At 44.9% G+C, this 12,291-nt stretch overlaps 1 protein-coding gene across 6 annotated transcripts in view; it reads right to left on the bottom strand.

The window, feature by feature from the left end:
• The window catches only part of iqch (IQ motif containing H), a 303,610-nt gene that overhangs the window by 94,466 nt on the left and 196,853 nt on the right, over positions 1-12,291 (bottom strand). For all 6 annotated transcript variants that reach the window (XM_072470436.1, XM_072470433.1, XM_072470434.1 and 3 more), the window contains one exon: positions 8,467-8,587. In XM_072470436.1, coding sequence (XP_072326537.1) covers positions 8,467-8,587 — 121 coding nt within the window. The remainder of the gene's footprint in view (positions 1-8,466; positions 8,588-12,291) is intronic.

The following is a 12,291-nucleotide window of genomic DNA, read 5'->3' as shown; positions in this document are numbered from 1 at the left end:
AAAACTATCAATCTTTATCTTGAAAACATTTAAAGAAGGAGCCTCAACTGCTTCACTGGGCAGGGATTTCCATAGATTCACAACCCTTTGGATGAAGACGTTCCTCCTGAGCTCAGTCCTAAATCTACTTCCCCTTATTTTGAGGCTATGCCCCCTAGTTCTGCTTTCCCCCGCCAGTGAAAACAACCTGCCTGCATCTACAAAGAACAAAGAACAAAGAAACGTACAGCACAGGAACAGGCCCTTCGGCCCTCCAAGCCTGGACCGACCATGCTACCCGTCTAAACTAAAATCTTCTACTCTTCCGGGCTCCGTATACCTCTATTCCCATCCTATTCATGTATTTGTCAAGATGCTCCTTAAACGTCACTATTGTCCCTGCTTCCACCACCTCCTCTGGCAGCGAGTTCCAGGCACCCACTACCCTCTGTGTAAAAAACTTGCCCCATGCACCTTAAACCTATGCCCCCTAGTAATTGACTCCTCTACTCTGGGGAAAAGCCTCTGACTATCCACTCTGTCTGTGCCCCTCATAATTTTGTAGACATCTATCAGGTCGCCCTTCAACCTCCTTCGTTCCAGCGAGAACAAACCAAGTTTATTCAACCTCTCCTCATAGCTAATGCCCTCCATACCAGGCAACATCCTGGTAAATCTCTTCTGCACCCTCTCTAAAGCCTCCACATCCTTCTGGTAGTGTGGCGACCAGAATTGAACACTATACTCCAAGTGTGGCCTAACTAAGGTTCTACACAGCTGCAACATGACTTGCCAATTTCTATACTCAATGCCCCGGCCAATGAAAGCAAGCATGCCGTATGCCTTCTTGACTACCTTCTCCACCTGTGTTGCCCCTTTCAGTGACCTGTGGACCTGTACACCAAGATCTCTCTGACTGTCAATACTCTTGAGGGTTCTACCATTCACTGCATATTCCCTACCTGTATTAGACCTTTCAAAATGCATTACCTCACATTTGTCCGGATTAAATTCCATCTGCCATCTCGCTGCCCAAGTCTCCAAACGATCTAAATCCTGCTGTATCTTCTGACAGTCCTCATCGCTTTCCGCAATTCCACCAACCTTTGTGTCGTCCGCAAACTTACTAATCAGACCAGTTACATTTTCCTCCAAATGTAACCTTTCCTATCTATTCCCTACATAATTTTCTATGTTTCTATAAGATCTCCCTGCATCCTTCTAAATTCCAACGAGTACAGTCCCAGTCTACTCAACCTCTCCTCGTAATCCAACCCCCTCAACTCTGGGATTAACCTAGTGAATCTCCTCTGCACACCCTCCAGCGCCAGTTCGTCCTTTCTCAGGTAAGGAGACCAAAACTGAACACAATACTCCAGGTATGGCCTCACTAACACCTTATACAGTTGCAGCATAACCTCCCTAGTCTTAAACTCCATCCCTCTAGCAATGAAGGACAAAACTCTATTCATCTTCTTAATCATCTGTTGCACCTGTAAATCAACTTTTTGCGACTCATGCACTAGGACACCCAAGTCATAGAATCATAGAATTTAGAGCAGAATGAGGCCATTCGGCCCATCGAGTCTGCACCAGCCCTTACAAAGAGCAACCCACTCAAGCCCACGTATCTACCCTATCCCCACAACCCAGCAACCCCCACTTAACCTTTTTGGACACTAAGGGCAATTTAGCATGGCCAATCCACCTAACCCGCACATCTTTGGACTGTGGGAGGAAACCGGAGCACCCGGAGGAAACCCACGCACATACGGGGAGAACATGGAGACTCCACACAGACAGTGACCCAGCCGGAAATCGAACCTGGGACCCTGGAGCTGTGAAGCATTTGTGCTATCCACTATGCTACCGTGCTGCCCACAGCCCCTCTGCACAGCAGCATGTTTTAATATTTTATCATTTAAATAATAATCCCTTTTGTTGTTATTCATACCAAAATGGATAACTTCACATTTGTCAACATTATATTCCATCTGCCAGACCCTAGCCCATTCACTCTAACTATCCAAATCCCTCTGCAGACTTCCAGTATCCTCTGCACTTTTTGCTTTACCACTCATCTTAGTGCCGTCTGCAAACTTGGACACATTGCCCTTGGTCCCCAACTCCAAATCATCTATGTAAATTGTGAACAATTGTGGACCCACACTGATCCCTGAGGGACACCACTAGCAACTGATTGCCAACCAGAGAAACACCCATTAAGCCCCATTCTTTGCTTTCTATTAATTAACCAATCCTCTATCCATGCTACTACTTTACCCTTAACGCCATGCATCTTTATCTTATGCAGCAACCTTTTGTGTGGCACCTTGTCAAAAGCTTTCTGGAAATCCAGATATACCACATCCATTGGCTCCCCATTGTCTACCGCACTGGTAATGTCCTCAAACAATTCCACTAAATTAGTCAGGCATGACCTGCCCTTTATGAACCCATGCTGCGTCTGTCCAATGGGACAATTTCCATCCAGATGCCTTGCTATTTCTTCCTGGATAATAGATTCCAGCATCTTCCCTACTACCGGAGTTAAGCTAACAGGCCTATGTGAGGTAATGCATTTTGGTAGGTCGAACATAGAGGGGGAATATACCGTAAATGGCAAAACTCTTAGGAATATAGAAAGTCAGAGATCTGGGCGTGCAGGTGAACAGATCTTTGAAGGTGGCAACACAAGTGGACAAGGTAATCAAGAAAGCATACAGAATGCTTGTCTTCATTGGACGGGACATCGAGTATAAAAACTGGCAAGTCATGCCACAGTTGTATAGAACCTTGGTAAGGCCGCACTTGGAATATTGCGCACAATTCTGGTCGCCACACTACCAGAAGGATGTGGAGGCTTTGGAGAGGGTGCAGAGGAGGTTTACCAGGATGTTGCCTGGTCTGGAGGGTGTTAGCTATGTGGAGAGGCTGAATAAACTCAACTGTTTTCATTAGAAAGATGGAGGTTGAGGGGTGACCTGATAGAGGTCTACAAGATTATGAAGGGCCTGGATAGAGTGGATGGGCAGGCACTCTTTCCCAGGGTGCAGGGGTCAGTCACCAGGGGGTTTAGGTTTAAGGTCCGTGGGGCAAAGTTTAGAGGAGATGTACGAGGCAGGTTTTTTTACACAGAGGGTTTTGAGTGCCTGGAACATGTTGCCAGGAGAGGTTGTGGAAGCAGATACATTAACGGTGTTCAAAAGGCATCCTGACAAACACATGGATAGGATGGGTATAGAGGGATACAGCACAAGGAAGTGCTGAGGGGTTTTGGCCAAGGTTGGTATCATGACTGGTACAGGCTTGGAGGGTCAAAGGGCCTGTTCCTGTGCTGTATTGCTCTTTGTTCTTTATATTGTTCTTTGTAATGCTGTGGAGCAATAATTAAGCAGAGCTGCTCAAAGTCATAATTTTTCTTCGGTAGGGTTTATTCCTCGTTCAGCTTCTCTGTTAGACTGAAGGCATTTTGGGAAGCTTGTGGCATGCACATGTCCATGTTACCATGTGAAGGATTGGAAACATTCATTGGTCAGTTGTGGTCCATTGTCAGAGATCACAATGTCCAGAACGCCATGTGTAGAGAACATTGGGTGCGATTTACCGGCTGTTCGCGTTGGCAGGATATCCCAGTCCCATGGCGGCTCATGGGTTTCCCAGCGACGAGGAGTGAAGTCACCGGGAAATCACGTTGACAACAGCGGGGTTATAAATCCCACTGGCCGGTCGACTCCGCTGCCGAAAAACACACGGCAAGTTGGTCGGTAAATGCCCCCCGTTATCTTCAAGGAGGTAATAATAATAATCTTTATTATTGTCACAAGTAGGCTTACATTAACACTGCAATGAAGTTCCTGTGAAAATTCCCTAGTCATCACACTTCGACGCCTGTTTGGGTTCACAGAGGGAGAATTCAGAATGGCTAATTCATCTAACAAGCATGTCTTTCGGGACTTGTGGGAAGAATCCGGAGCACCCGGAGGAAACGGGGAGAACGTGCAGACTCAGCACAGGTAATGGCTTCAGAGGTGAAGCCATGTAGGTTTGCATCCCTATACAGCAGGAATGATAGTCTACAACTATAAGAAACATTTTCTCCAAATCGTCAAACAAATCCATGCCAAGGCGCTCCCAGGGCCTGATGGGATGGAGGGCGGCAGAAGTTGCTCTTTCTGCTCCTGTCTGTGAATGGCACAGATGATGGAGTTGGAGACCATCTCTTCAATAGTGTGTGAAATGCCTGGCCACAGTAGTGACCGCTAACCCTGGCACAACACTTCATTATACAAAAATGTCCTTAGTGGTTCCTCTGGAGGACTTCCAGGCAGACAGCCCACGATACCGCCACTCTTGCATCATGTGGCAGAATGTTGTCCAAGACTTTCATGTGGAGATTCTGTTTGAAATATTCAAATGAAACCATTAGGCTTTAGGGCTGGTACCAGAACAGAGCCTCAGCGAGTTGGTTTAGTGACTGGTGAAATTACTCCTTATTGCAGCATTGCCTCTATCTTATCCCTGACTCTTTTCAGAGCTGGGTGGGGGACCTTCCTTGGCATGAGTAGCCAAATGGATTTAATTATGTGGTTCATGGGCTCCGGCTTACCTAAGCCTTTTAAAAGTGTTGGAACTTGAAGTACTTTTGAAATGTAGCCACTGTTGTAATTTCGGAAACACGGCAGTCACTTTGTGCACAGCAAGATCTCATAAACAGCAGTGTGATAACGATCGGATAATCTGATTAATGATATTGGTTGCTGGATAATATTATCCAGAACTCTCCTTCTCTTTGCCATGGAATCTTTTCCGTGCATCATAGAGGACAGATGGTTTATCATTTCACTTGAAAAATGGCACCTCCTACAGCACCGCAATCCCTCAGTGCACCGCTAAAAAATGTTTTGCCTGAGAACCATTAATACAAACTGGAGGTTATGTTCAGCAACTAAACTCATTGTCTTGTGTTTTTGCGTTGACTTCATCAGTTTTTATAAGCAACCTCAGAGCTATGCAGCCTTTTGTGCTCAACAATGAGCATTCCTGATAGCATACAACAGTTCTGAAATATCGCTATTGTTGTACTTTAGTGACGTATCTAGTTAGCCTTGAACATTTAACATATCCCCCCAGATCCTGGAGTTGAATAGAGGATGTTTGGAAATCAGCCAGGGTTCCCACTGCTGCTCGCATTATCTGGGAGATGAAGGTGCAAGGGTATAATGTCAGAACATGTCAGGATTCATTTCTGATGTCACTACACATGGAATGGCCTGTTGATCCTCATCCTCAGGTGCAGGAAGCCACCTACTGCTCCTGGAAGGAAGGATGGATTTGATAAATTCTGAAGAGGGGGAGTGAGGAGAAAATGGCAAAAGGAAAAGGTCACTTCTGTGTTTGGGTGTTATTTTTTTCATTCATTAACAGAGGCCACAGGCGAGACCAGTATTTATCACCCTTGGGGAATGGCGGTGAGCTGCCTTCTTGAATACTGTACAAGCTGCATGATAGGCCATGACAGAGGGCAGTTAAAAGTCAACAACATTGCTGTAGGTCAGTCACATATAAATCAAATCAGTTAAGGATAGCAAATTCCCTTCTCTAAAGGACATTAGTAAACCAGATTTCTTTTAATGTGACAATCCGGCATTGGCATTGCAGATCCAAGCTTTATATTCCAGATTATATTTCATTAACTCTGCTTAAATTCCGCAGCTGTTCTGGTGGGATTCAATTTCATGACTTCCGATTTTTTGTCTGAGCCACTGAATTCAGTAATATAACCACTCTGCTACCGCACCCCTAAGAAATTGGTGTTGACAGCTTCCTAGTGATGCATGGATACTTCTTGTAGAAATCCAAGGTTCTGCATTTATTGGGCTGGATTCTTCCGCCCTGCCTGCTGCAAGATCGCCATTGGCGGGACGCAGTAAACTATCTGCCCTCTATGATGCACGGGAAAGATTTCATGGCAAAGAGAAGGGGAGTTTCATAGAATTTACAGTGCAGAAGGAGGCCATTCGGCCCATCGAGTCTGCACCAGCTCCTGGAAAGAGCACCATACCCAAGGTCAACACCTCCACCATATCCCCATAACCCAGTAACCCCACCCAACACTAAGGGCAATTTTGAACACTAAGGGCAATTTATCATGGCCAATCCACCTAACCTGCACATCTTTGGACTGTGGGAGGAAACCGGAGCACCCGGAGGAAACCCACGCACACACGGGGAGGATGTGCAGACTCCGCACAGACAGTGACCCAAGCCAGAATCGAACCTGGGACCCTGGAGCTGTGAAGCAATTGTGCTATCCACAAGGCTACCGTGCTGCCCTTTGGTTCTGGATAATATTATCCAGCAACTAACATCATTAATCAGGTTATCTGATCTTTATCACACTGCTGTTTGTCAGATCTTGCTGTGCACAAAGTGACTGCTGTGTTTCCTAAATTACAACAGTGGCTACATTCACCACCACCTTCTGAAGGGCAACTAGGGATGAGCAATAAATGCTGGCCTAACCAGCGAAGCCCATATCCCGTAAAATGAATACATTTTTTTTTAAAATGTGTACTGGGGCTGTGAACGTTGCTTTATGAATGCAAGTTATTTCTTTCTTAAATCATTACAGTAGCTCCCAAAGTAGTTCAAAAGGAACAATTTGACTATAGTCTCAGCTCTTGTATTTAAAGTATTTTGATAAATTTGTTGTACGCTCTTCAGGTTTTAACAACTTTTTGACCAGTTATGACTGTAAACAATTGTCAGTTACAAAATCTTAAAATCTAAAACTGTAAAATCCACCTCTTCTTAAAATTCTTTAAAAAAAAAAAAAGTTTAGAGTACCCAATTATTATTTTTTTCCAATTAAGGGGCAATTTAGCGTGACCAATCCACCTCGCCTGCACATCTTTGGGTTGTGGGGGTGAAACCCACGCAGACATGGGGAGAATGTGCAAACTCCACACGGACAGTGACCCAGGGCCGGGATTCGAACCCGGGTCCTCAGCGCCGCTGTCCCAGTGCTAACCACTGCGCCACATGCCACCCGTTAAAAATCTTCTTGGCTGAAGTGTGCTACTGAATTACACCACTCGAACGGAATTAAAATAAATAAATATCTGAATGCCATAGTTATGCTAATTCTTCCCCTCCAACATTAGTTTTTTTTTTAAACTTAACATCTTCTTACTAAATTAGATTGTTCCTGGAACATCCAGTGAAGTGTGTATAACTCCAGTTGTAGAGCTAGAATAACATGTGTCAGAGGCCAACACACACCTGTTCAGGGCATTATTTCAATAATAACAAATGAGTTCTCAGGTGTTGTAGCCAAAACCTTTCTCCCCAATCTGATTAATTGGGCTTTTACTTCAATGCTGTTTGTGGAGCTTGCTGTGTGCAAACTGGCTCTCATGTTTGCCTAAATTACACCAGTGGGCAAGTTTCTCCCAAAAGGGGAACAAAGTGACCAAGCGAGTGCGTTTAGACCGCGTGTTTCCCGGTGCTCGCAGTGCCAAGAAACACATGGCAATTCAATGCGACTCGCGTTGTATAAGGGGGCTGAACAGGGGTTATGCGCAGCTGAGGCTGCACATAGCCCCATTTTGTTCTGCTCGCCGGAACTCACCATTATTACGAGAGATTGGAGTGGCATTTTGAAATGGCGTCCCGATCGCTGAGGCCCCCTAAAAGATCCCGGACCTCCTCCCAGCCCAAACGCACTATGGGAGGGTCCCTGGCCCACCTCCCGCGTGTGCAAAAAATGCCAGCTTGGCACCTTGGCAGTGCCAACTGGGCACCATGGCAGTACCCATGCCAGCCAGCAGTGCCAACTGGGCACCTTGGCAGTGCCCGGCTGGACCCAGGTGGCAGTGCCATGATACAAAGCTGGCACTGCCAGGGTGCCCAGGTGGCACCAGCAGTGCCAGGACACCACCCTGCCCCAAAGGGCACATAGTTCGGGGCCTCCTATCCCCTGAAGGACCCCCACAAGTGCCATTCCGTCTAGTCCCCATTTGAGGGGAGCAATGCTGAACAGTGTTCGTGTGAGGTCTCTGAGGCAAAAGGGGCTGAATCCCAAAGCCTCATGTATCTCGGGGTTCTGCACATTAGAGTGAGACTGACTACCTCGCTCTAATATGCAGATTTGCTAAAGGGTGATGGGCGGGATTAACATTGCAACGTGTCGCGAGATCGTGTTGGATCTTGTGAGGTATTGCGAGCTGGGTAGATCCCGGGAGCGGGGTATCACGGTGAAAGCCGCGCTGCACCGCAGCGAGCTGCTTTTCCGGCGTAGAGTGGCCGTTAGATCGTGCCGTGTCAATAATTCAAGCACTTTGGAAAGCATTCAGGGTATGAAAATGCACTATATAAAATCCTTGTTCTTTCTTTAAGAAACTCAATGCAACAATTCGATTTGAAAACAAACATGGGATTTCTTATGGTATGATAAACATGTGTTATCCTGAGAAAGATTTATACCTTGACAGAGGAACAATTGTAAGAACTTTTCCCACGTTGGGAATATCTTCTTATTAGCTGGCTGTGCGTGCTCTGCCAAAATTCCAGGCAATTCATTTGATAGCTCCAGCTCAGCAGGTTCCTAGGCAACATATTAAACATAAACATTAGCAGAGATTATACACATACAAGTGAATATACTTTAAAATGGAAACTGGAAAACAAGCAGTCATGTCAACCACACACACACACACACAAAGATGGCAGCCAACTGTTTGCTGTTGCTAGTATCACTTCCATACTTCAATGCCAGAATTCCCTGTTCCCACGCTTCTATTTCTTTCACTCCTAAAGGCTATATGTACATGCAGGAATTGAAATTCTCTGATGCCATGCGCAAGTGTTCATGTGTGAGGCTTTTGACACGAGGGCATCGGATCCAGAACCTAATACTGGATTTATTTGATGCTTGCAGTCCACGCTTCCAAAAGGGTCAACAAACAATGATCTTGAGCGGCAATCATAGCCAATTTCTCCATCCCTCGCCAAAGGTTGCTGCTTCTAATTGCAGCATCCATAATTACTGTTATCACTGAGATTAGTTAAATCAAGTCCAGTTTGTGGCATATTCTGGTCAGTGCCACACCGTGTAGTTAATTTAGCCATTGCATCTTCGGGAAAGCTAATACTGTCTTTTAATTGTGTCCTGCTGTTTGGATTTCTTTTGTAATTTATTATTACAGACATGGCCTGCTGTTTTCTGTTGGTTGCACCTGCTGAGAGTATGATGTGGCAAAGGAAGTAATTTAACATTCATTCATACAAGGAATCTGAGCTCATCATCTAGCTTGATGCTCAATTTCAGTGCTGAGGGAGTGCTGGACCTGGCAGTATTTTGATGAGATGTTAAACCATCTGACAGCTCCAGTAGTGAGTGTAAACATTAAAGATTCCACAGAACTATTCTAGGAACAGAGAGTTGGCCAAAATGCTTCCTTTTACTGTGTTAAAAAAAAACAGACTCACTGGTCATTGTTCCCACTGTTGTTTGTAGGATCTTGCTATCTACAAAGGCCGTCGCATCCTATCCTGTACCAAATGTATTAATCTATCACACTTTCCTGCATTGGCTGCTATACCCATCACACCAGTTTAAAACATTTTATGGCATTGCCCCTCATTTTCTCTGTAAATGCATTAAACGGGAAGCTAAATAAAAACATGAGGGAGGAAGGACCTGAGGGAAAAAGGAGTGGAAAGATAAGCTGATAGGGCTAGAAGAGGGTACAACGAAGCCCACATGGAGCATAAAAGGCAGCATAAACCACTTGAGCTGAATGGTCTGCTTCTGTGCTATACAGTCGATGAAATTTGATATAAACTCCTCCAGTTCCACCTAAACCCTTCATTCTTCTAAGTATTTCTGCATCACTCGCTGACCAAGGTGGAATAGCTAGATCTGTGCCATTGCAGTTGAATAGAAGGCTTTTAGAAAATATGCACCAGCCTAGTAAGAGAATGATTAGCCTTTGATTTTCATTCTTTCATCCTCCTCAGTGGGCGTGATTTAATGGAAATGAAACAGAATCCCGTTTCAGGTGCGTTTAGCAGGGTGTTTCCTGGTGCTTTCAGCCTGAGAACGACCCCGCTATTAAACGGGACACTGCTTCATTTTTGGGCATCGGTGAGGAACGCCCCGCCAAGGCCGCACTTAGATTCATTTCCTGCAGTAATGAGCTCTACGCGCCACTGCAGGAAGCGATTGAGGTGCCCAACTTATCAACTGGTGGGTTCTTGAGCACCCCGCACCCCATCTCATAAGGGCAGGGTACCCCGGGCCCAATCCCCGGCACCGGCAAGATGCCACCTGGGCATCTTGGCAGTGCAAGCCTGGAACCCTGGCAGTGCTGGTATGCCTGGTCCACGTTTGTGGAAACCAGTGCTAAATGGCATCCGCTCGGGGTCTCTGAGGCAAGGACATTAGGTCCCGCGCCTTGGGTAACTCCGGCGTGAATATATTTAAGTGAGCTTAACTGCACACATAAATAGTTCTGCTTCGCGAGATCTTGTTAGAGAATCGTAACGAGCCTTGTAAATGTCGTGAGAGGCCTCTCGTGAGATTTACCGGCCTCATTGCATCCCTAGTAGGAACATATATCCTACTACTTTGTGATGTGGCCATTCAATGGCCCAAGCTGCTGTTCTGTGTTGCAGCTTAAATTATTTTTTATTTAAATACAGCCATCATCCCAATTACTCGAAAGATCACATGAAAATTTGCCTATGTGCAAATTTAGTATTTTCAACTTAAGTAAGGTATCGACATGAATGCCATAATTCAAAGCAATACCTATATTTTATTTATTTAGACACTACTGATCCTCAAACTTTAAGAATCTATTAGTTATGACAATTTAAATGTGTTCTGGGATGGTTACTGCAGAAAGCTTAAGTATACAATCCTGTCCTCGTGCTGTATGCAAATCAGATACAGTGGCTCCTTTCCCAGTGCGCCAGGGTCTGCAGGTTGGCAGGAATGTGCAAGTTGCATTGTCCATCGTTACTGCAGCTCATAAGTGGTGTTTCTTTCGAAGATGCTGCCAGTGTGCAGAGTCTTTCCCCCACAACTGTTTTTAATGTTAGAAAGTTTGGGCAGTGCCTAGAGCAATTTAATATGCATACTTCAAGCGTTTCTACTAGATAGCGGTGATTGTAATTTCTACCCTGTAGTTTCAAGTTACCAGCAATTAAATTCGCAGAATTAAAAAAAAAATACACAACGCATGTATGACATAGGCTTCCCTACTTGGGTCTCTATCAGCCCTTTGAGCCTGTCGAACGTTTCAGTTAGATCATGACTGACTACTTTAGTGCCATCTATTCAATTTGGTTCTGTAACCCTTAACAACAATGCCAAACAAAAAGCTATCAATTGCAGCTTTGACATTTTCAATTGACCCCCAGCCTCAACTGTTTCTTGGGGAGAGAGTTTCCGATTTCCAGTCCCTGTTGTGTGAAGAAGTGCTTTCTGATATTACTCCCAAATGGCCTGATCCAATTTTAAGGTTAGTCCTCTTGTTATGGACTCCCTACACCAGAGGAAATAGATTCTCTCGGTCTACCCCATCTAGAATCCAATGCAGATGAGGTGGAGTACTGTATAAAGTCCTTCTGTTTAGGAACAGGGGTAACCTATTCAGCCTCTTGGACCTGTTGCACCATTCAGTTAGATCATGGCTGATCTACACCTCCACTTCATTTACCTGCCTTTCCTCTATATCCCTTGATACCCTTATCTAGCAAAATCCATTACCCTTATCTAGCAAAATCCATTAATTTTAATATTGAAAATATCAATTGACCCTGCATCAACGGACTTTTGGAGTCGACAGTTCCAGAATTTCTTGGGAGGATATGGACACAATGCTTCCGGTTGCACAGTTAAGTGACCTATTTCTAATGTTAAGTTTATGCCTCCTATCTGATCTGCTTAACATTTAAAGATCTCGATTTAATCTCTTCTCAACCTTCTAAACTCAAGGGAACAAACTACATTTATTCATCCTCTCCACCTATTCTGATGATGCACTGCAGCCCCTCTAAGAGTAATATTTTTCTTTCCGAGGCACAGTGCCCAAGAACTGACCAGGGTGCTCCAGATTGTGTCTTCCCAAGACTCTGTGCAGCCTGCATTGCAATGATTTTTTAAAAAAGCTTTCATTGTCAAAAATTACAGTCAGCTTGTCAATGCTTTCAACGCTGGATTAGAAAGTTGTGCATTTGTGCCTCCCACCAGGGCCTGAACATATAACCCACGCTAACATTCTAGCGCAATTCTGAAGGAAT

The sequence above is a fragment of the Scyliorhinus torazame genome, chromosome 12 (genome assembly GCF_047496885.1).
Source record: "Scyliorhinus torazame isolate Kashiwa2021f chromosome 12, sScyTor2.1, whole genome shotgun sequence".
Taxonomy (NCBI): Eukaryota; Metazoa; Chordata; class Chondrichthyes; order Carcharhiniformes; family Scyliorhinidae; genus Scyliorhinus; species Scyliorhinus torazame.
The sequence above is the reverse complement of the archived record's forward strand: the minus strand, read 5'-3'. Positions and strand labels throughout refer to the sequence as shown.